Source organism: Leptidea sinapis, chromosome 15 (assembly GCF_905404315.1).
Source record: "Leptidea sinapis chromosome 15, ilLepSina1.1, whole genome shotgun sequence".
NCBI lineage: Eukaryota > Metazoa > Arthropoda > Insecta > Lepidoptera > Pieridae > Leptidea > Leptidea sinapis.
Genome location: NC_066279.1, coordinates 50,601 through 71,571, shown reverse-complemented (window position 1 = coordinate 71,571; position 20,971 = coordinate 50,601). Strand labels below are relative to the sequence as shown.

Sequence of the window (20,971 nt, the reverse complement as noted above, 5' to 3'; positions counted from 1 at the left end):
TGTCTATTATTAGGATTAAAATTACCCTTAACGGATTTCATTCGTACGACACAATGTCACATACTCAACAGATGATTTTGAACTTAAATGAATTAAACACAATAACGAAAATAATGTACTAATAATTATATATTTATTAAAAGACCATAACATGACAAAATTTATGTAATATTACAAAATGCATTTCATATAAATCATGATTGCCTATTCAAATATTATTGTGTGAATACTACATTCTGAACTCAAATAATGATCAGGATATATATTTTATTTTTTATTTCTATTCATTTATTGCCAAACGAGCGTTACATAGCAGAGCGTGGCGGCTCAGCATTATTTAATATCAACATAATAAGTGCTTAGCGTGCCTAAAGATGTATTCACTTCAAAAATTCGAAGGCTTACGTTGCATACAAAATCATTATATAAGTTGTTAGAATTGCCACAACACAATCATTTACAAGTATAAATTTCCTCAGTCTTGACACAAGTGTTGCATTCAACCTGGCAACACCAATGGAACTTGCACTCACAACGCTCTTTTGTCACCATCTTCTTTGTGTTGTATCCATGACCGCAGCATAGGATTGTACAACTCTCTACGCCATTTGATGTCCTGGTACATTCGCGACCTGTTGTACCGAGGGAGCCCTGAAAATGTTCGAAAGTTAGCTAACATCGGTTATAAGGTGTTCTATCCTAAAGTTGTTGTAACACGTGCCATCTAAAATGGCGGCGGTACAGGTTTATCTGACAGCGATAGGGATAGGTGATATAGAAACAACTCGCATATGAGTTGTTTCTTTATTGGGATGGGCTACACAATCACGTTGCTCGCATAATTTTAAATTCCTAATAAGATATAATATACCATCGCCTCTTGGAGGAATAATAAAATAAACCTTGAAGAGCGCGCATTTAATTGAACATTTTCAAAGTAGCTGCACTCTTTCATCAAATACACCTAGGAATGCGATAGAATGAAACGACACGCGGCAATCAACTTCTGCATACAAGAAAGAATAAAGGAACAAGCTGTTTGGTTAAATGAATGTAGCTCTTGATCTTAATATTCAGATTATAGAGAAAAGTCTTTCTTTGCTCGTACCTATGACTTTAAATAATACAAAAAAATAATTTCAATTTTTAATACATAATTTAAATTATAAGATCTTATTTTTACACTATTTACATGCTGTATTGGGTATATGTATAGGTATTATAAAATCATATGTACAGAGTATTACACATTTTACATTTAAACTACTAAACATCACTCAAAACTAAAAATTAAGATCTTAAGCCTCTACGGACTTACAAATAAAATTGGCATAAAGTTATTACTTAGCATAAACCAAGGATACTTATGTAAAATGTTTACAATTAATAGACATTTTGCTTAAGAATTTATTCAGACGTAAAACGTTTCCCGCGTTTATTTGCAAGGCAGCTTGTCATTCAGAAAACTTCAGAATTATCATTGTATTGACAGTGTTGTCAACGGTATTGCAAACATTTTGCATTTTCTTTGTTTATCATCAATTATATTATAACTATATTTGTTATAACTTTATACCACGTTTATTTGTAAGGCCGCTAGATTTTACCCGTAGAAAAAAATATTGACGGATTATTTCCAAAAAGAAGATGAAGAAAACAAAAAACAGCTAAGTATTCATATGCTGCTGTCAGCACTCAGCACGGTATCTCTGCAAAGAACTTTTATTTTATTGGCCTCATTAATAGCCGCCATTAACTTTTTAAATAAAAATACAAAATACTTACTGATGATATGGGTTCCCTGTGTCTTTCTTATTTCTTGTAGTATAATTATTACAAAGTTTTACTACGCAACCTGGCATGTGGTACGGCAACGTCACATATTGTTTGAGTTTCCACACTTTACGACTACGCCTGCGGTATTGCGGTATCTAGTTGGAGCGCAGCGTAGACCGATCCTTGATCTAAGTGTACAATATATTAATTTAACATCCAAAACTCATAAGTAAGTAATCTCACCAATGTTTCATTTTTCAAGCAGTAATTTGGTGATTCTTCCAGGTATACCAGGTCTAGTGCTGTTGGTACTCCGAAGCCCGGGTTACGAACTCGCAGCTTGCCGCGGCGAGATACTGACACCTCAGTTGCGCTGTCATACTTCTCGCGAAGATAATCTCCTGGTAGTTCAAAATCATTTAGTTAAATGTATTTTTGTTTTGTATTTGGCTTTAAATTTTTTATTGAGTTAATTCCAAATGGCTCGATTAAAATCGCTTTAATGTTGATAGCAACGATGGCGGAGACTGAATCCCGTTTGTGTGATAACAATAAGATACGCAATAAATTAAATAATTAATATTATTAATAGAAAAACCATGAAAAGAGCCCGGTTCTGTGTTGATAAGCTGGAATGTTTTTTTAAGGGGTTCCGTACCTTAAAACGAGAAACTAGACTGCGTAAGTATCCAACCCTACTCTGTGTTAGAACCCTCTCGGTCATCTGTCAAAAAAACTTATCTCTGGAACTCGTGGAAGTATCGAGTTGAAATTGAAACGATATACTCAAGTCTATTGTCTCTTGAAGCTGTGAAAAAATCTAACTTCTATAAAAATTTGCCGATGTAGATACTACCTATAGAAGTGAAAACTTAGAGCTTTTAGTATTTTAATTTAAAATTTCATAATGTTTAAAAACAATTAAATTATTAGTTTCAGCTAATTTTTAAAACTTATTTTCAATACTAATTATATTAATCAAACAAAAACTATAACAAAGCACAGTATTGAACTATCAAATAATTTCACAAGATATACATAGCACATATGTTGCACAATACGTCAGCTGTATAGCTACAGATATACTGCTATAAGCATTTCGGTCACTCGAACTCACGAGATTTAACCCATTCTAAAAGTGTGTAACTATATATTATAATATTATTCATAAATTTTTATTAATTTTTTTAATTGTTTATTTATCGCGTGTGCCAGTCATAAGCATGTCGGTGAAGCGAACCCATAAGATGTTCCCCTACCAAAACGGGCCCAATGGAGCTAAAGAAGTTTTCACTTGGAACAAATTGGAGAAATAAATAAAATAATATGAGAAACTGGAGATGACTACATACAAGTCACCCTATTTAATAAGTAAATTTGGAGTTCCTCAAGGAAGTCTTACTATTTTTAATTTATTTGAATGATTTACCCGATGTGGTTGACTATAACTGTGTATTATTTGCAGATAACGTATTCATAATTATTCCTGACGAGCATGAAGCGATAAATTATTATATGACTATTAATAAAAATTTAGAATGTATATTGACATGGTTCAATGAGAATAATTTATTCGCTAATATGACAAAAACTAAATATATACAATTTTCTAATTATAAAACAACACATAAATCTCTAAATATAACACACAGTGACCAAACGATTAAAGAAACAAACACAATAAAATTTTTAGGCCTTATATTAGATAGCAATTATTATTGTAACTGGAAAGCTCAATGTGATACAGTGGCAGGCAAAATAAATAAGTTCGTTTTCGCTTTAAGAAGGCTCAGACACACTGTATCCTTTAATGCTGCACTTACTGCATACCACGGTTATATTGCGTCAGTTTTACGGTACGGGTTAATACTATGGGGAAACTCCACTAATATTTCAAATGTTTTTCTGGCACAAAAAAAATGTATAAGAGCTTTATGCAATATCAGTCCTCTAGAATCGTGTAGACCATTATTCAAAAACTGTCTGTTAACGCTTACTGGTCTATATATATTAGAAATTTGTATATTCATTAAAAAACATGGTGAACTTTTTAAACCAGCAAAGGACTATTCCATATTAGGATTAAGAGATCCCACTCGCCTTCTGATGTCATACTGTAGAACAGCGCTTCATCAAAAAGAATATTAGAGAGATGCCTAAAACATTAATGCATAAAAAATTAATGTTATGGCTAATAGATAAATGCTTTTATAGTTTAAAAGAATTCTTTAGCCAAAAATAATAGTATTTAAGTGTTATTTTTTGAGAGGTACCTATAAACTAATGTTTATTTTATATTATATTATTGAATTAAAGCTATGTAATGTGTATTAATATATAAAATTCTCGTATCATGGTGTTAAACTTTGAACTCCCCCGAAACGGCTTGACCGATTCTCATGAAATTGTGAGTGCATATTGGGTAGGTCTGAGAATCGGACAACATCTATTTTTCATCCCCCGAAATGTTAAGGGTGATCCACACGAATAAATTTGTTTGATTATGAGTCAGCATTAAAAAATACATACAACTTCAAATTTTCACCCATCTACGATCAACAGTTACTTTTGTATCGCGATTTTAATATCGGCAATACAACGTGAGCTGGGTCAGCTAGTTGTTTTATATTTATGTATATAGCTAACAATGTAAAACAAAATAAAGGTTTTTTGCAATAGAAATTTTTTTTCTTTGTTTCAGTATTTATGGCACGACTAGGCATATAAAAATGTATATACAAACACTCCTAAGGGAATCAAAATTTATAGGGTATTTTCCGGTGACCTAGAACAATGGAATTTGGCAAGTAATACCGTCTTATACTAGAGGTATAGATAAATGTCTAAAAACTATACTTTTGTAATTAAATCATAATAAGCAGGGCCTTTATGCAAGGAACGGCGTTCTAAATTTTAAATTCAGTTAACCGACAACCGTGTCATGTGGGGTATTGTATGAAAGGACTTCATTGGCACAAGCTTAAGCATATTAATTATTTTTATGATGTATAGTTTTCGATTTATGAAGACAAATGAAAAATATCAGCAATATCCCCCCTTCATATAAGTAACTATAGGTAGGAATTACCTATAAATACGAAACCCTCGTCTCGCACAATTGCAATCACTTTTTTATTCATAAATGTGATCAGTACCAGTGGGAGGCTCCTTTGCACAGAATGCCGGCTAGATTATTGGTACCACAACGGCGCCTATTTCTGCCGTGAAGCATTACTGTGTTTCGGTCTGAAGGGCGCCGTAGCTAGTGGAATTACTGTGCAAATGAGACAACATTTTATGTCTCAAGATGATAGGCGCAATTGTAGTGCCGTTGTAATTTTTTGGTTTTTCAAGAATCTTGAGCGGCCCTGCATTGTAATGGGCAGGCCGTATCAATTACCATTAGCAGAACGTCCTACTCGTCTCGTCTCGTCCCATTCAATTTCAATATCAAAACAAGCCTATCAGAACATTTTTTTTTATATGAGAGGGGGCAAACGGTTAAGAGGCTCACGGGATGGAGAGAGGTGAGGCAACCGCCCATGGACATCCGCAACAACAGGTGTGTCAAGAAATGCGTTGCCGGCCTTTAAGGTGGGAGTATGCTTTTTTCTTGAAGGTCCCTAAGTCGTATTTGTTTGGGAAGACCGCTGCCGGTAGTTGATTCCACAGTGTCTGTGCGAGGCAAGAAATTTCGAACAAAACGCGCGGCTGTGGAATGCCAGACGTCTACGTGATGCGGATGGTACTTTGCACGTAATGTCCGATGGTAGAATTCGGCCGCTGGAATCAACCCGAACAGCTCCTCTGAGCACTCCCCGTGATAAATACGGTAGAAGATGCAGAGAGAACCCACATCTCTACGCAATGATAGAGAATCAAGCCGATCGGAGATGACTTGATCGTCGATGATTCGAGCCGCTCTTCGTTGTATGCGGTCAAATGGAAGAAGCTGGTACTGGGGAGCACCCGCCCATAGGTGAGAACAGTACTCCATGTGAGGCCGAATTTGCACCTTATAAAGTTGCAGGCGGTGGCTTTTGGTGAAGTACTGTCTCGCCTTACTGAGTACACCAAGCTTTTTAGAGGCCAGTTTGGCCTTCTCTTCCAAGTGACCACGGAACTGAACGTCGCTCGATATATCGACGCCAAGTATGCCAATACAGGCTGTGGCAGTTAGAGGAGTGATCTCGAATTGAGGGGATACGACAAAGGGAGACTTTTCAGTGGTGAACGCACTAACTTCTGTCTTCTTGGGGTTGAATTGGACTAAATTATGTCGGCCCCATTCCGAGACTTTGCAAAGCACAATCTCGATTTCAGACATAAGTTTGTTCCGGTTCTCGTCGACGCTATCCCGGGACATGTTGGCACGGCCGGTGTAGGAAGCATACCCTGTGCTGTCGTCTGCATAGCAATGAATATTGCTGATTTGCAGCATATCATTGATATGCAGAAGAAACAACGTAGGGGATAGCACGCAGTCTTTCGGGACACCAGCGTTTATGGGTTTTAAGTCGGAACATGCACCGTTGATAACAACCTTGATGCTCCGATCAGCCAAAAAGCTAGTGACCCATTTGCACAACTTCTCGGGAAGCCCATAGGATGGCAGTTTCGCTATAAGCGCTTTATGCCACACCCGATCGAAAGCCTTCGCTATGTCCAAACTCACCGCCAACGCCTCTCCCTTCGACTCAACCGCTTGCGCCCATTTATGGGTGAGGTATGCAAGAAGATCACCAGCTGAGCGACCCTGACGGAAACCGTACTGGCGGTCGCTGATCAGCTGGTGCCCTTCTAGGTATCCCAAGAGCTGGCGGTTGATGGAGAAAATGGAGGTAATGGCAATGGGGCGGTAGTTGGACGGATCTGAGCGTACACCTTTCTTAGGGATCGGGTGCACTAAAGCCGCCTTCCATAATTTCGGGACTACGCCTGATGAGTAGGAGAGCCGGAAAAGACGGGTAAAGACCGGCGCCAGTTCCGGAGCACATGTCCGCAGCACTATCGGGGGAATGCCTTCGGGCCCACTCGATTTGTGAATGTCCAAGGTGAGAAGCGCCGTAAGCACGGCACCATGCCGGATTTTTACCTCAATTGACAATTTTTTTATTAACATTGTCTTGATTTAAGCCTGTAATGTTTTGTTTGGTAGTTAGGCCTAACAAATAACTTATAAAAACAGAGTGGATTCAGTGCATAGTAGACAGTGAGGTTTTTATTAGGTAGGTTTGTTAGGTATAATAATTATGAGGTAGGAATCATTAATAGACCAAGGTTTAGTCTATATAAGCCTACATACAGCATCACATTTTATATCATTGAACTTTTTATTCTATTCAGCCAGTTAAAAAAACGTGTGCGTCTCGGGACAACTCGAAAGAAGTGATAAACTAATCTAAGTAGAACTAAGTAATACAAAAATGGTTTAACTTGAGAAAAGCCTAGGTTATTACTTAAATTTTATGTATAATAAACATCAACATATCGTTTACTAAATCTTCTCCGTAACACGCTGCATCTTAAAGTATAAGTATTATTCCGATCGGTTCAGTAGTTTTCGCAGTATATCCGAAGGAAAAACCCGACTCCCATTTTATTAGTATAGAGATAAATAGATTATTAAAATGTAACAAGGCAAGCGGTAAAAAAATCAAATTCATTCATATTTTTTTATTCAAAATAGGATTTTTAAATAACTTATTTAAAGTCAAAAACTATCACTAATTCGAAAATGTATGCCCCAGACCTGAGAAGGTCGAGCGCAAGAAACTCGGCGGGCTTCTTTTATTTAATAAAATTTCGTTACAATTAAATGTATTTAATTAAATATCATGAGGGTGGACGCTCCATTTTCAATCAACTCATGTTCACGATAGGCAATAGGGTGGGCTTAATTCTCCTGTTGAGTTATGGTTCCTTGGTACTTTAGGGGAAGAAGTTGAAGCTTTGATCCGTCCTACCTTATTTTACTTGCCTTTTCTTTCCCTATCAGGGTTATCAAACGATTAACATAATTTCGGTATCACATTATAACTACTATTGCATTATTTACTGTATTTGATACAAAATGAAGAATTATGTCTTAAAAAGTAAGTGATAACGTAGGTTATAGGTTATCACGGGCTACTATCTGCAATTCGACGACTATGACGCGTCTATTTTACGTGGAAGTGATAAAGGTATATTATACTTACCAATTTCCCTGAAGCTTGCCAGTTGGTGCCAACATGTGATAAGGCTGCATGATCCTGACACTCCATGACACTTGCAGGTAACGCGCGATAATTTTATCACTGCCTGCAATGTTAACAATGCAATGACAACATCGATGCCTCAGTGGTAAGTGAACTTGACCTTTAAGCTAAGGGTCATGGGTTCGAATACTAGTAGATAAAATGTTGTGTTTATTATTGATGAGTATGCATAATATTGTATTATTATATCGTCTGACATATAGAGCAACACGGACCACCGTCGCGGTTGCAAGTCGTCTGACATCCATAGATCACAGTACAGGGTATGCCAGGGTTTTGGGCTACATCATTGGTGTGAAATTGCGTAAAAAAAAATTCTACTTGTCTATTTTATGTCATTTATACAGCTACGATAACTAATATAAGTACATACCTGATAGAGTATTTGAATAAGTCTATACTATATGGCCTAAAAAAGCATTGTTTATCGTACTTTGGGTTTCTTGTATGTTCTTCCCACGAGTTCTACTTTTTCCGAAGATAGGGTAGATTCAGTAATTTTAAGAATTAAAAGAAATATTTATTATAGTGAGGATACAAAAGCGTTTAGTTTAAGCCTAATGGAATCAAGTTTATTTAACTTTGACCATATTATGTATGTCATAATTATTATCATACATTAAGTAACGAAGCTGCCCAAGTGCGGAATTTATTCATATTTCCATGAGTTAGAAAACTTATTTTGAAAACATAACTATTTTTTTTTTAAATAAAATAAACCTACACAACTCCATATTATAACATAAACTATGACAGTCAAAGTCGTATCGTACCGTTTTGCAGATTAGATCGAACAAACAAACACCCATACGAAAATTCCCGCAGTAGCACCCGCATTCACCGTTAAGCGATACTAGGCTCCCATAAACTCAAAGTACTTACCCGTCTACCAGCTTCATTGTTATGTCGATTCATTAGCTGTCGCCCTTGCTCCCGGCTTCCCCGTTTCACCTTTCGCTCCCTCTCCCGGACATCTACGAAGCCTTCTGCAAACCTAGTACAGTCATTAAATAAATTAAACGTTTCATTAATAAAAATCGCAAATTAATTAATTAGTTTTGTTTCTTATCAGATAATAAATAAATTTCTTTTCATTTCGTTTCTTACACAAGAAAGAAAAGAAAGAAGATGTCGTACTGTGGACTTTATGATATTATACTTTGTTGTATCTCAATCAGATGAGGAATCGATTTCGATGAAAGCTCCCAGGCAGTTTGGTTTTTCCCACATCTTCAACAATAATTGTCATATTTCAACCATTATTCATACAGAAAACATTCCTCATGAATCACCCCATATTTTAGTGAAAACCGTATTTTGAAATAAGTTCGGTAGTTTTTGAGTTATATCGCGAACAGACAGACATACGTGGCGGGGGATTTTGTTTTATATAGTTGCTAGAATAGACGTCACTTGATAAGATCACCTGAGGAAGCTCATATGCAATATTGATATTTAATGTCCTATTTACACTTATATTTGTGAGGTAGGTTCGTAAATTGAAACGAAACCTACAAAAACTCCAATTGCCAATTTATGTTTATTTGTCACTACAAATGCCACGTGCCACTGCACGTAGTGGAACGATGGTCTACCTGATGTCGTCATCGTCTGCTCGTAACAGTAACGATGTGGCCTGAGTTGTAATGCATCAGAAAACCCTTATTAGTAAATATTTGCCGGGAAGTCTTTTTAAAACATTATTTTTATGATGATGCACGCAATAATATTTAAAAAAAAGTGTGTGCGTGTAATCTTTACGCGCGATTGAAGTAAAACTTAATAATAATTAATAAAGCCTTGTTATCAAATAAGCACTCACGTATTACTGAGGAGCTTTTTTAGATTTTTTGCTATTATTTTTCTCGGAAACGCTAACGATATAACTTTATCTTTTGAGCAAAGTTGGCATTTTCTCTACCTAAAATATAAGAATGCCTTTATAATAAATAATATTATTTAATCAAGTAAGATTTTATATATCTTACAGTGAATGATATAATGTTATATTTTGATATTATTATTCATCAGAAAATAAACACTTAAACTTTTTACAGGTGAGGTCGTTATTGATTTTCTCTTTTATCCTTATTTATTGATGACAGAGTAAAATGTACATATGATTCCGCCATTTTATTTGACGGATTATTATTTTCATTTTATATTCTATTTATAATTCATTAATATCATTCGCACATTTTAAAATATTCACTCATTAAATAAAATAATTGATAATAAGAAATTGATGGTTATATCAGCACATATTAATATGACGTTGTTATTGAATATTAACGAATATGGCCGAATGGGCTGAACCCTTTGCCTATCCTAATAATGGAAGAAGAAACCAAAAACAAATTAACGAATGTCGCAAATGTCAGAAAAATTCTGATAACTTTACTTTGATTTATTACAAAAGTAGTAATAAATAAGCAAACTGTACACTTGGAGATTATCAAAAATATTACTGAGCATATTGAAATGTTTTTTTTAAAACCATTAAATTATAACGGCTTAAAAATTGTTTCAATTTACTTTTTTACTGAGCGTTAATTCCGTCAGAAAAAAATTCTAAGTTTTCCATCAAAAAATTATTAATACTTCACTGTTTTACACGATTAAGAATAATACTTATCTAAATACACAATAATTAACAACATATATAACTATAAATATAACAGCATACTAAAAACTGATACTTCTCCTATTGCCTTATATTAAACCCTGTATTTTGTTATTAAAAAGACAGAGAGTCTATTTAAAATACTTATAGCTATAATTACAATACTTAATACTTTTACAAGTAGTAGAAACTATCACTGCGAGGAAATATACCAGGATACTATAATTCCTCGTTGGATAGCGACTGGTTCGTTGGCCAATATAGCTGCCAGAAATTGGGTTTACAGTAGCTATATATATATTTTATAGGGTGCGGAAAGTTTGGGTTTCTAGGTGGATCAAAAGCTATTCTATATTCATTCAAACATTTCGTTACATTGAAAATGAGGTTTGTTCACGAGAACTTGCCAGCAATGGACTGAATTGAATTGTAAAGTGCTTTTGTTTTGTAAACAAGGATACGTTTTGAACAAATTAAACATTTTTTTCTAAGTTTTAACTACCATATGTTAAAAAATAAATAAATGTTTAACCAGGCAGACATAAACGAGCAGGAGACACGCAAGGGGCGAGCAGGACGTCGCTAAATAAGAAACAAAAAAGTATTTGTTTCTGTCACTCTATCAGAACGTTACCCTCAGAACTCTCAGAATGGTGACATGTACACGACCACCATAAAGTGGTATTTCTAAAACAATAAATATTATCTATCTATACAATAACAAATATTAAAGATTTAATCACGAAAATTGATATTATATTATTCTGCAAATACATTCAGTAAAATGAAATATTATACGGAATCATTCCATCTCATATTGATATTTTCCTACGCATTTCAGCAATACTCTCACATCTATGTTGCTCCTGGTATGACCTGAAATTTCAAGAGAGAGATAGAATTATAGGGTGTCTCATGATATAATCTGTCCTTCTTGCACCCACGCTACGATACGCAACTACGAAACGGGTATATCGACCGTAGCTGCTACGTCTTACTAAAGAACTAAAATCAGTCTCTATGCCATTGGGATAAGAGTCACTTTGGAAAATTTGCCGTCTCGAAATGAAATAATTTTTCTCTATTAATAATTATAAGTATTTACTTTCAACGTAGACAAATAATAATTGATATTGAAAATAAGGGTTGAAGTTAAATGTCTTAAAAAGACACAGAAAACAATAAAACGCATGCTTGAATTTAAAGAAAATTGGATAACAGGATCAAAGCGGGATTAAGAACTCTTCGCAGATTATAGTATCCTGGTATGAAAATCGGATTTAAGCTCGCTTAAGACGGTTGAAACCTGATTAAACCGGATAAAGCTTGTCCGGATAAAGCATCTTACTCACCATACCAGAAAGTTAAACTCATTCAGCAAGGTTTACTTTTCTAAAAAGTTTATTAATATGAGCAGTATTTTTTGAAGAGAAATTTTCTTAAGCCGCGTTGAGCGATTTTTGGTTGGAGAAAACCTTTTTAGTTCACGTCACGGTTGACCTCAATATGGTCGTGATTAGTTTCTATAAAAAACTTACCAATAACCGCTCTATCTATTAAAATATCTATAACATTTTCAAATTTCAATTTTCATTTTCAAAAATGCTATCGCATTTGATCCTGAAATTTGAAAATGACCAAAATGATTCGTTCCTTATTTGAGTATTAATAATAATATAAAATGTAAGTAATTATCAGTTTTTAAATATGATGTTAATTATGCGAGAATCATTTTATTACGGATGAAATATGTTGAAAATCTAATTAACTAAATTTGTTTGTTATACATAGATAATAGTTATTATTCCTTTTCATGTAAAACTTAAATATTGAAACTCAACACTTGAAAATTACTTAATGCTGATAAAATGTTTTCTATAAAACGTACTTCCTAGGAACCCAGTAATATTGTTTGTTGTTTGAAGATAAAAAGTTTTAACGTGCAGTCTCAGTGACTGACAGGAGTATTTATTTAAAATAAAAGTAAATCAAAAAGGAGATATCCGAAAGAGCTTTATACAAAAAGAAAATTCAAACATAAATAATTATATCCTTGAGAACAAGTTAGCAAAAAATTTGTTAACAATAAAACTTAGAACACTCTATACTTATCAAATCAAATCAAAATCTTTTTATTGTATTTTGAATTAATACAAAATGGTGGTACAATATAGAGGTAGATAATATGTTACGAATTTTCACAATAATCATATTAAAAAACTTGATTATAGAAGCATTGTTCAACTAAAAATAATTAAGTGTCATTAATGCTTAGTGAAAATTATATAGTGTATTATTATTATTATTTATATTATTATTATTTTTATACTAAAAATAAAAAATCGTACATCTTAAAACCATCCGGATGAACCGGGCATTGCTTGCGATCTTAAATTCCTTAGAACCTCCTTGCCTTTTCTGTTCGCCTAGTCTTAAAAATAGCGGAATGCGGGAAAATCTTCTTTATGAGGTAAATAGCGGCGGCCGGTCTTAAACGACAGGGAGCTTTTCCCCTTGTGGAAAAATGAGAACCCCTAAACGCTTTGTCGCTTATGTTGCTCTTGCGAATGGGGTTGGAATAGGGAAATGCTTAATAGTCTTTTTAAATATTTATAAGTTAAAAAAAATCGCGTGTGTGATCGGGTTATTATGAAACAAAGAACTCTGCCGCGTCATTCTGTCAGTCTGTTCGCGATAAACTCAAAAATGAATGCACCGATTTTCATGCTGTTTTCACCAATGGATAACGTGGTTCTCGAGTTAGGTTTTAGTATATGATTTGTTAAGTTTTTGCGTACATATTTGAATACATTAACGATATTTCTTGGAGGTGTCGCAAAAAAATTAGCCGTCTGGGAGCTTTCAACGAAAACGCTGTCTAAGCCCTTTGAGATATAACAAAATAATGTATGGTGGAACTGTGTATCTTATATAGGTATACAGAAAATTCCATGATGGTACATGTCTATCTCTTAAGAATACCATAATATATTCATTTAAATACTAAAAAAAATTGGCAATTTTAAAGCGTTTTAACGCTTAAAAACTTGTAAAAGCTGTTTACAAAAATATATTATTAATACATAATATAATTTTATTACTAAATAATATTATAGAATCATTCAGAAATACGTTTCTGTTTCATTTTTAATTCATTAACTTTGATTACACATTCTCGAATACTTACATAATTGTTTTTTCTATTAACAGAACAGCGTCTGTCGGGTCAGCTAGTGATATTATATGAAAGAATTTGCCAACCTATCATTTGCTTATACTATTGGCGTGTTTGATATTTCTGATTGGTATGTATTTCCTTAAAATGAATGTTTCTTTGAGCTAAAAGCGCGACCTCCTTTTATTATATGACCGCCTGGTACTCACTCTGTCTACGGCGGTGGTTGACACTGGTGACGTGATTCTGACAGCCTCTGATCAATTTTTGATTATAAAATAGAGGTCTAACTAAGCCTCAAACCTCAAACATCAAGATTGTGTTTTGCCCATAAACCTAACGGGGGTTATTCTTGTAATCGAGTTTATTGAAAAATGATTTAAATATCCTTCTTTTATTGTATTTTGGTTTGAGCTGATGGTCTTGTTACTAAAGTTTAAATAAATTAAACTAACAACTCAATTTGTGATTTAAGAAATGAATTAATAAAATATTAAAAAAATTATACTTCATTTTTATTTGTACATACGTGGTTGTATACGAACCGAACATAAATTATCGACATATCCTATTATGTAATTATTATTAAAAGTATGCATGACGAAATTTATTTTACAAGTACATTTCGTTATCTTTCTTTCCATTTCGTTTGTGCATAAAAATGGCTAAGGTGAACTTTCCACCTGACGCATTTTACCTGAACTACCAGGAGGTAATAAACGCAAAGATATTGTTTACCTGTTCACCTGAAACACCCTGAAGTTTGCACACACACACATAATACTTTCATTGTGTGTGTGCACTTCAGCGTGCTTTCGGTATTCCATTGAAATTCACAGTTAGACAGAGGCAACCTATTATAACATTCATGTTCGCCTATTGATTTTATAATTTCCTGTAAGTATTTTTTATTTTGAAAAAATGGGAACTAGTTAATTTCTGGTGTCAGTTTGGGAGGTGGTTCATTTTTCCTGCTAATCAATAAAAATCTGTAAAGTGGGAGCTAGACTCACACAGGCAGGTTCCTTACCATCGAAGAGATATAAATGTATGTAAATGTACTTTTAAATTATTGTAAAAGAAAACTTTGTATAGCGGTCATTTTGCAATATAGCGGCAATGCTAAGTGTCTAAATTTCAGATATTAAAGTTACTGCGGTTTACCAGATATAAGCACATGAGTAACTAAAGGGTAATACCCTTTACCCTTAACTAAAGGGTAAAGTCTGTTTACGGACAGACCAATGAATAGAGTCACTGACAGCGGAGTCTTAGCAATGGATTCCCGTTGATTACCCTTTAGGAACTCTTAAAACGAAGTTAGTACCTACTATAGAAGTAATATTTCATATCTAGTTGGACAGTACTCTTATTATAAACCTTACTATATCTATAAGAGACAATGACTAGATTTAACAGTGGGAGGCTCCTTTGCACATGATGCCGGCTAGATTATGGGTACTACAACGGCACCTATTTCTGCCGTGAAGCAGTAATGTGTAAGCATTATTGTGATCCGTCGAAAGGGCGCCGTAGCTTGTGAAATTACTGGGCAAATAAGACTTGACAACATATTATGTCATAGTATGAATTTGTTTGTATCTCAAGAATACTGAGCGGCACTTCATTGTAATGGGTAGGACGTATCAATGACTATCAGCTCGACGTCCTGCTCTTCTCGTCCCTTGCTGTCATAAAAGAAAGAAAAAAGACTTACTTGTAGCCATACTCAAGGTTTTCGGCACAGCCGCCCCAAACCCAGTCGCTGTGCAAATGCTTCGGTCGCGTAGCTGTGCTGCACCCACAGCTGGATATACGACCGTCGCTACACGAACGAGATATCGCTAACGATATACCCGCTGACATAATAGCGTGCGTAAATGCCGTCTCCCTCGACGCTGGAAATATTGTTTATAATATTGTACAAAGAGGATGTAAATACTACGTAATTAGAGGCGAGACTACCTAAGTAAAAATTGAAATTTAGTTTAGTATGAAACGTGCAATGAGATTTGACTTAAGTTTGAAAGACTAATTACATAAATTATTACAATAATTGGTCTACGAAGTATAATCAGGCTAAGTTTGAAAGCTAACAGTTGCTTCAAACGTTGTGGATTTCGGTTATCTCGGTTTTTTTACAAGATTATAGCCGTTATCTGTCAATCTATCAATGACTGCACGATTCATACAATCGAGTGAATCGCTTTTTTCTAAGAGAGTTTCGCTAGGCTGATATTGTATTCATAAAATATATAGTACATGTCTTAAACTTTACACGCCTTATAACCGAAGTGTTGAGGTTAGTAGATACTATTTTTTGAAGTGAAAACTTTCTTAGCCGCGTTGGGCACTTTTTGGTAGGGGAAAAACTTATGGATTCGCGTCACCGACATGCTCACGACTGGTGCACTCGAAAAATAAATAATTAATATATATTATATAGTAAGACACGTAAGTATCCATCCCCACTCTGTGGTTGGACACTTTTTGGATGGGTAAAATCTCACGAGTTCGCGTCACCGAAATGCTTATAACAGTATATTTGTAGCTATACTGATGACGTAATGTACAACATTAGTGCTGTGTATGTCAGTCTTATAAGTGAAATTGAATGAATTTTGTGAAAAGTTCAATGTGTTTATACTGTGCATTGTTGAAATAGTATTTATGTTGGATTAATATATTATTAAAAATAAATTGAAATTAATAATTTAATTGTTATGAAGCATTATGAAATTGTAAATTTCAATATTTAAGGTTCTAAGTTTTCACTTCTATCGATATTCTCTACCACTGCCAATTTTTTTTTATGGTGCAAATTTAAACAATGGTCAAAATACGACCTATGGGTGACTCCCAGTAATTATACTCAATTTCTTTTATACCTTCAAGATAAAGTGGTCACTTACAGCCGTTCCCAATATTCAGTCTATCTCTTACTTGAGATAAAAATCTTAACTATCTGTCCCAATAAACTTATCGGTAGCTAACCTTATCCGTGCAACCTGTCTGTCAATGGAACGACGTATAGCTTACCAGCGATATAAAGTTTGTATGGACATTGCAATTCACGCGTCCCAATATAAGGCGATAAGAATGACTTATCGGGTATATTGGGACAGCTCAGATTATTGACAGCTAATTACTGACAGAAAGAAAGTAGTAATTTATCTCTATATATATAGTGTATTGGGAACGTCCGTTAAAGAAGTTTTCACTTTAAAAACTTTTTATCTTTATCATACCAATCAAAGTCAAAGCTCCAAATACAGGACCACCTTCTCTAATACTGCAGTTCCATCTCCGACTCCTGAACTGATGCTTGCACTCTTCAATACCCATACTGACTCCTCCACTAACGGTTGGCATGTGGTCTAAATGTCTCCGGCAAGTTCGACGCTGGTGTGCTGTGAGACCCCGACTCGTTGAGCAAGATTTCCTCGTAAAAGAAAAGTTGGACCACGTTTCGAAGTCTTGTAAGCCCATGTTGCTGCAACAAAATTGAAAAATATGAGTGAAATTGTTCGTGTTTCGTGCAACAATGGGCATATTAGTAATTAATACCCACTAAACCTTCTGAAACGGGCCTGTCGAACAACGTAATTAATTATAAGGTAAACTTAGATTATATTTTATACGTCTAGATATACTATGACAGCTGTCACAACGTCGAAAAAAATTGAGTTTAGAGTTAACCTCCATTTTGAGCAATGCACGCACACTAACACTAACAATCGCGAGTGTAAGACGTAGCTTGTCACGCACACTTACGTATTAAACCTGGCCTGTTTTTATCGGTTGTCTAAGAGACCTATACGTATATATAATCTAAGAAGAACCTATCTATGCTGCATGCTCGTCCTGCTAGCACAAAATGGATCGAGAATAACGTGATTGAATTGCCCACAAATTATTTTTTTTATTTTCTAGCTAAGGGAATAATTAATTATACCAACCTCATCGTTCATTATCTTATGCAGTATAAAATGAGGCGAGCTGATATAACAGGTATAACTATGTACCCGGAATGTCGATGTACGTACAAACAGAACAGGTAAACCATACCTCCGCGTTTATGTCCCCCTGGTAGTTAAGGTGAGATGTAAGACAGGTGAGAAATTGGTGTCAAACCTTTACGAATGAAGAAAAACACGCTTTTAAAGATTTTAGATTTCAGGTAAATATACCAAGGTCCCAAGGCAAAAGGGTTAGGTTTAAGACTCGCTTAGACTGACCTTGACCTTGTTTACGGTGATGTTTTAGTTATTTCATTGGTTTACAACAAAAAATATTCAACTGAAAGTATCCTAAATCAATTGGTAGTGTAATTTACAAAAAAAAAAACAAGTTGACACAGTTTTTAAAGACAGGCAAAAAATTTTAATCGCCATAGGATTAATTTGTTATTAATCCACTTGAACAAAAATGTTCAAAAAATTAAAACTATGTCAAATTTTTATGGAACCTAATGGCAACTATTCCCCATCGAACTAAAGAAGAATGAAAAAAATACACCAAACGAATTGAGAACCTCCTCCTTTTTGAAGTCGGTTAATAAAACTCAAAACTAACCGCGTTTATTGCTAAACAGTGAGAAATAAGACGTGCCTACAAAACAGGTGCGAGAGTACGAGGAGTGTAGCTGTGTGAATACAAATTTCTGTTGAAAAGGTAAACCATACCTTCGTATTTATGTTTTCCTGGTACTTCAGGTGAGATGTGAGACAGGTGTGGATTCCATGAAAATATAAATGTTCCATGAAAAAAAAAAATGTTTTTTTAACAAGCGCCTCTTTATTAAAATCATCGGTATCGTTCTTACACCGGGGTTCCTTACCTATAAAACCTTATGTGATTTCTAGTATTATAATCTATAGATATAAAATGAATTGCTGTTCATTAGTCTCGCTAAAACTCAAGAATGGCTTGACCGATTTGGCAAATTTTGTTCTTAAATTAATTGTGGAAGTCCAGAGAAGGTTTAAAAGGTGAATAAATTTGAAAATGCTCGGAATTAAATAAAAAACAACGATTTTGATTTTCCTTTGATGTGTCCCCCGTCGTTCAGAAATCAAATTAAAGTAATAATTTAAAATGAATAAATAACGAATTAGAATTTTTATATCTAACTTTCTCAGGAAGTAAAAATAAACTTAATTTTAGGTAACTATATAGTAGGTAGATTCATCTTAAGTTAAGTCAAAAATAAAATTACTGAACCTAACCGCACCACAAAACAAAACAAAAAATATAGTTTATCAGAAAGCTTTAAATTGATTACCAGACTGTATTTATGTTCTCCTGGTAGTTCAGGTGAGATGTGAGACAGGTGTGGATTCCATGAAATAAATTTTCCATGACAATAATTGTTTTTTTTTTAACAAGCGCCTATTTATTAAAATCATCGGTATCGTTCTCACACCGGGGTTCCTTACCTATAAAACCTTAATGTGATTCTTAGTATAATAATAATTAATACACATATTCTTATATATTATTACAAAATTACAATCTTTTTAGGAACAAAACAACACAAAAAATTTGGTTTTCTGAAAATCGTTTGTAGTTTTCATAATGAAAAATTATAAATGGTGAAATTGTAGCAGGTTAGCCAAAATAAAACTAAAAATGGCAGAAAATCTGATCACATCTTAATTAGTTCTAATTCCAAAGTATTCTAGTTTTATTCATAATAACAAGTGGCATTTTCATCATTAGCAGTACCACTTAGTATATAGTAGGTTACTCTTTTACCTATCTCTTATCCCACTCTTATCCCACCAATAGTTCAGTGTAAAAACGATTTTTGTATTAACAAAAATATACATTTTCAAATACAAAGTATTATAAATTATTAATGAAATGCACTTCTACTTTGTACGTATGCGAAATCTATGTTTTGATTATTATTAACTAAAAAAATTAGTTATATATTGCAACTTTTGTCAAATTAGGAAGTTTTAACCTTCCGAAATCGGCAAGTGCCCCCGCGCCGCGGTATGTCAATGCGTATTATTTTACTTTTTTATTTTATTAGATTGCGTATAATTATAATGATTTGAGAGAGTGTATAAGAAAGCAATTGAAACAAGCTATAAGATCATGCAAAATAAAACATCTTATAAACCAAATGAGAGAGAACTTGGTTAGGGCGTAGTGTGCCGTATGGCACTTCCGATTTTGGTGTATCTGAAATCTAGTGACATATGGAACTTCCCGATTTCGGAAGTCGATTTCGTACAAAAAACGAACGTAATAAACAAAGAGGATGTAAATACTACGTAAGGTAATAAATAATACATTCCATTTTTTTTTTAATTACACCTCTATAGCGCTATAATGTGCGTGCATGATAATGGAGTTCTTTTTTTTATTAATTGACTAAGACTGAATTAGCTCGTGAGATTATTTTATTGTTTGATAATCGATAGCCCTAAGAGTATCAATACTATTTAAAAAAAAAAGAGATATCCAAGAACTTTACGGAATTTAATCATTAGGGTATTATTACAATGGTTTACTTTAGAAACATAATAAACTTACAATTTTAGACCTCCTGATACAAATACTGAAAGGTGATAAAATTCATAATTATTTATTCTACAGTTTAACTATTATACTTACAGTGGGATTAAAAAATACAAAGGACATCCCTAAAAATATGATACATAAATAGTAATAGTAAATTTCATTCCATAACTTCTCTGGCTTTTAAGCTTGATAGTAACAAATCCGAATCCAACACCGTCTTCTGTTATCGTTGCGAAACTCCCAGTTCCATCCGTGATGTAGATACATTTTATAAACGTGATGACACGTGGTTCTTTTTCTGGGAATACGATAGCCTTTGTTCGGACTATAAAAGGGATTCCATATTTAAAAACTTCGTAAATAATGTGTTCACCGTACAGAGGTACTTTGCCGAGGATTAGATCGTGGATTCGGCAGTTGGCCTACGCGAGGAAGCACAATAATTGGGTTAAGTATTGGAATCGCATCCTCTACCGTTTGTTCTTAAACGTGGTTTCTTAACAGCGAGGTAAGTGGGTTAACAATAGTGGCAATAGTGAAACTGACACTGTATCGTTTTTGTAGAAAATAATTGTGATGCAGAAGTGTGACAATCTTTTCTTT

The 20,971-nt window shown here is 34.1% G+C and overlaps 1 protein-coding gene across 1 annotated transcript; it reads right to left on the bottom strand.

The window, feature by feature from the left end:
* Positions 1-186: 186 nt before the first annotated feature.
* On the bottom strand, positions 187-17,321 carry LOC126968448 (protein Wnt-5b-like). The gene is made up of 6 exons (XM_050813471.1): positions 17,116-17,321; positions 15,552-15,732; positions 8,919-9,030; positions 7,977-8,079; positions 2,020-2,177; positions 187-651 (listed from the first exon to the last, which is right to left on the bottom strand). Exons 1-6 carry the CDS (start codon positions 17,204-17,206, stop codon positions 454-456), a joined length of 843 nt encoding a protein of 280 aa, XP_050669428.1. The 5' UTR covers positions 17,207-17,321; the 3' UTR covers positions 187-453.
* Between the last annotated feature and the right edge of the window lie 3,650 nt (positions 17,322-20,971).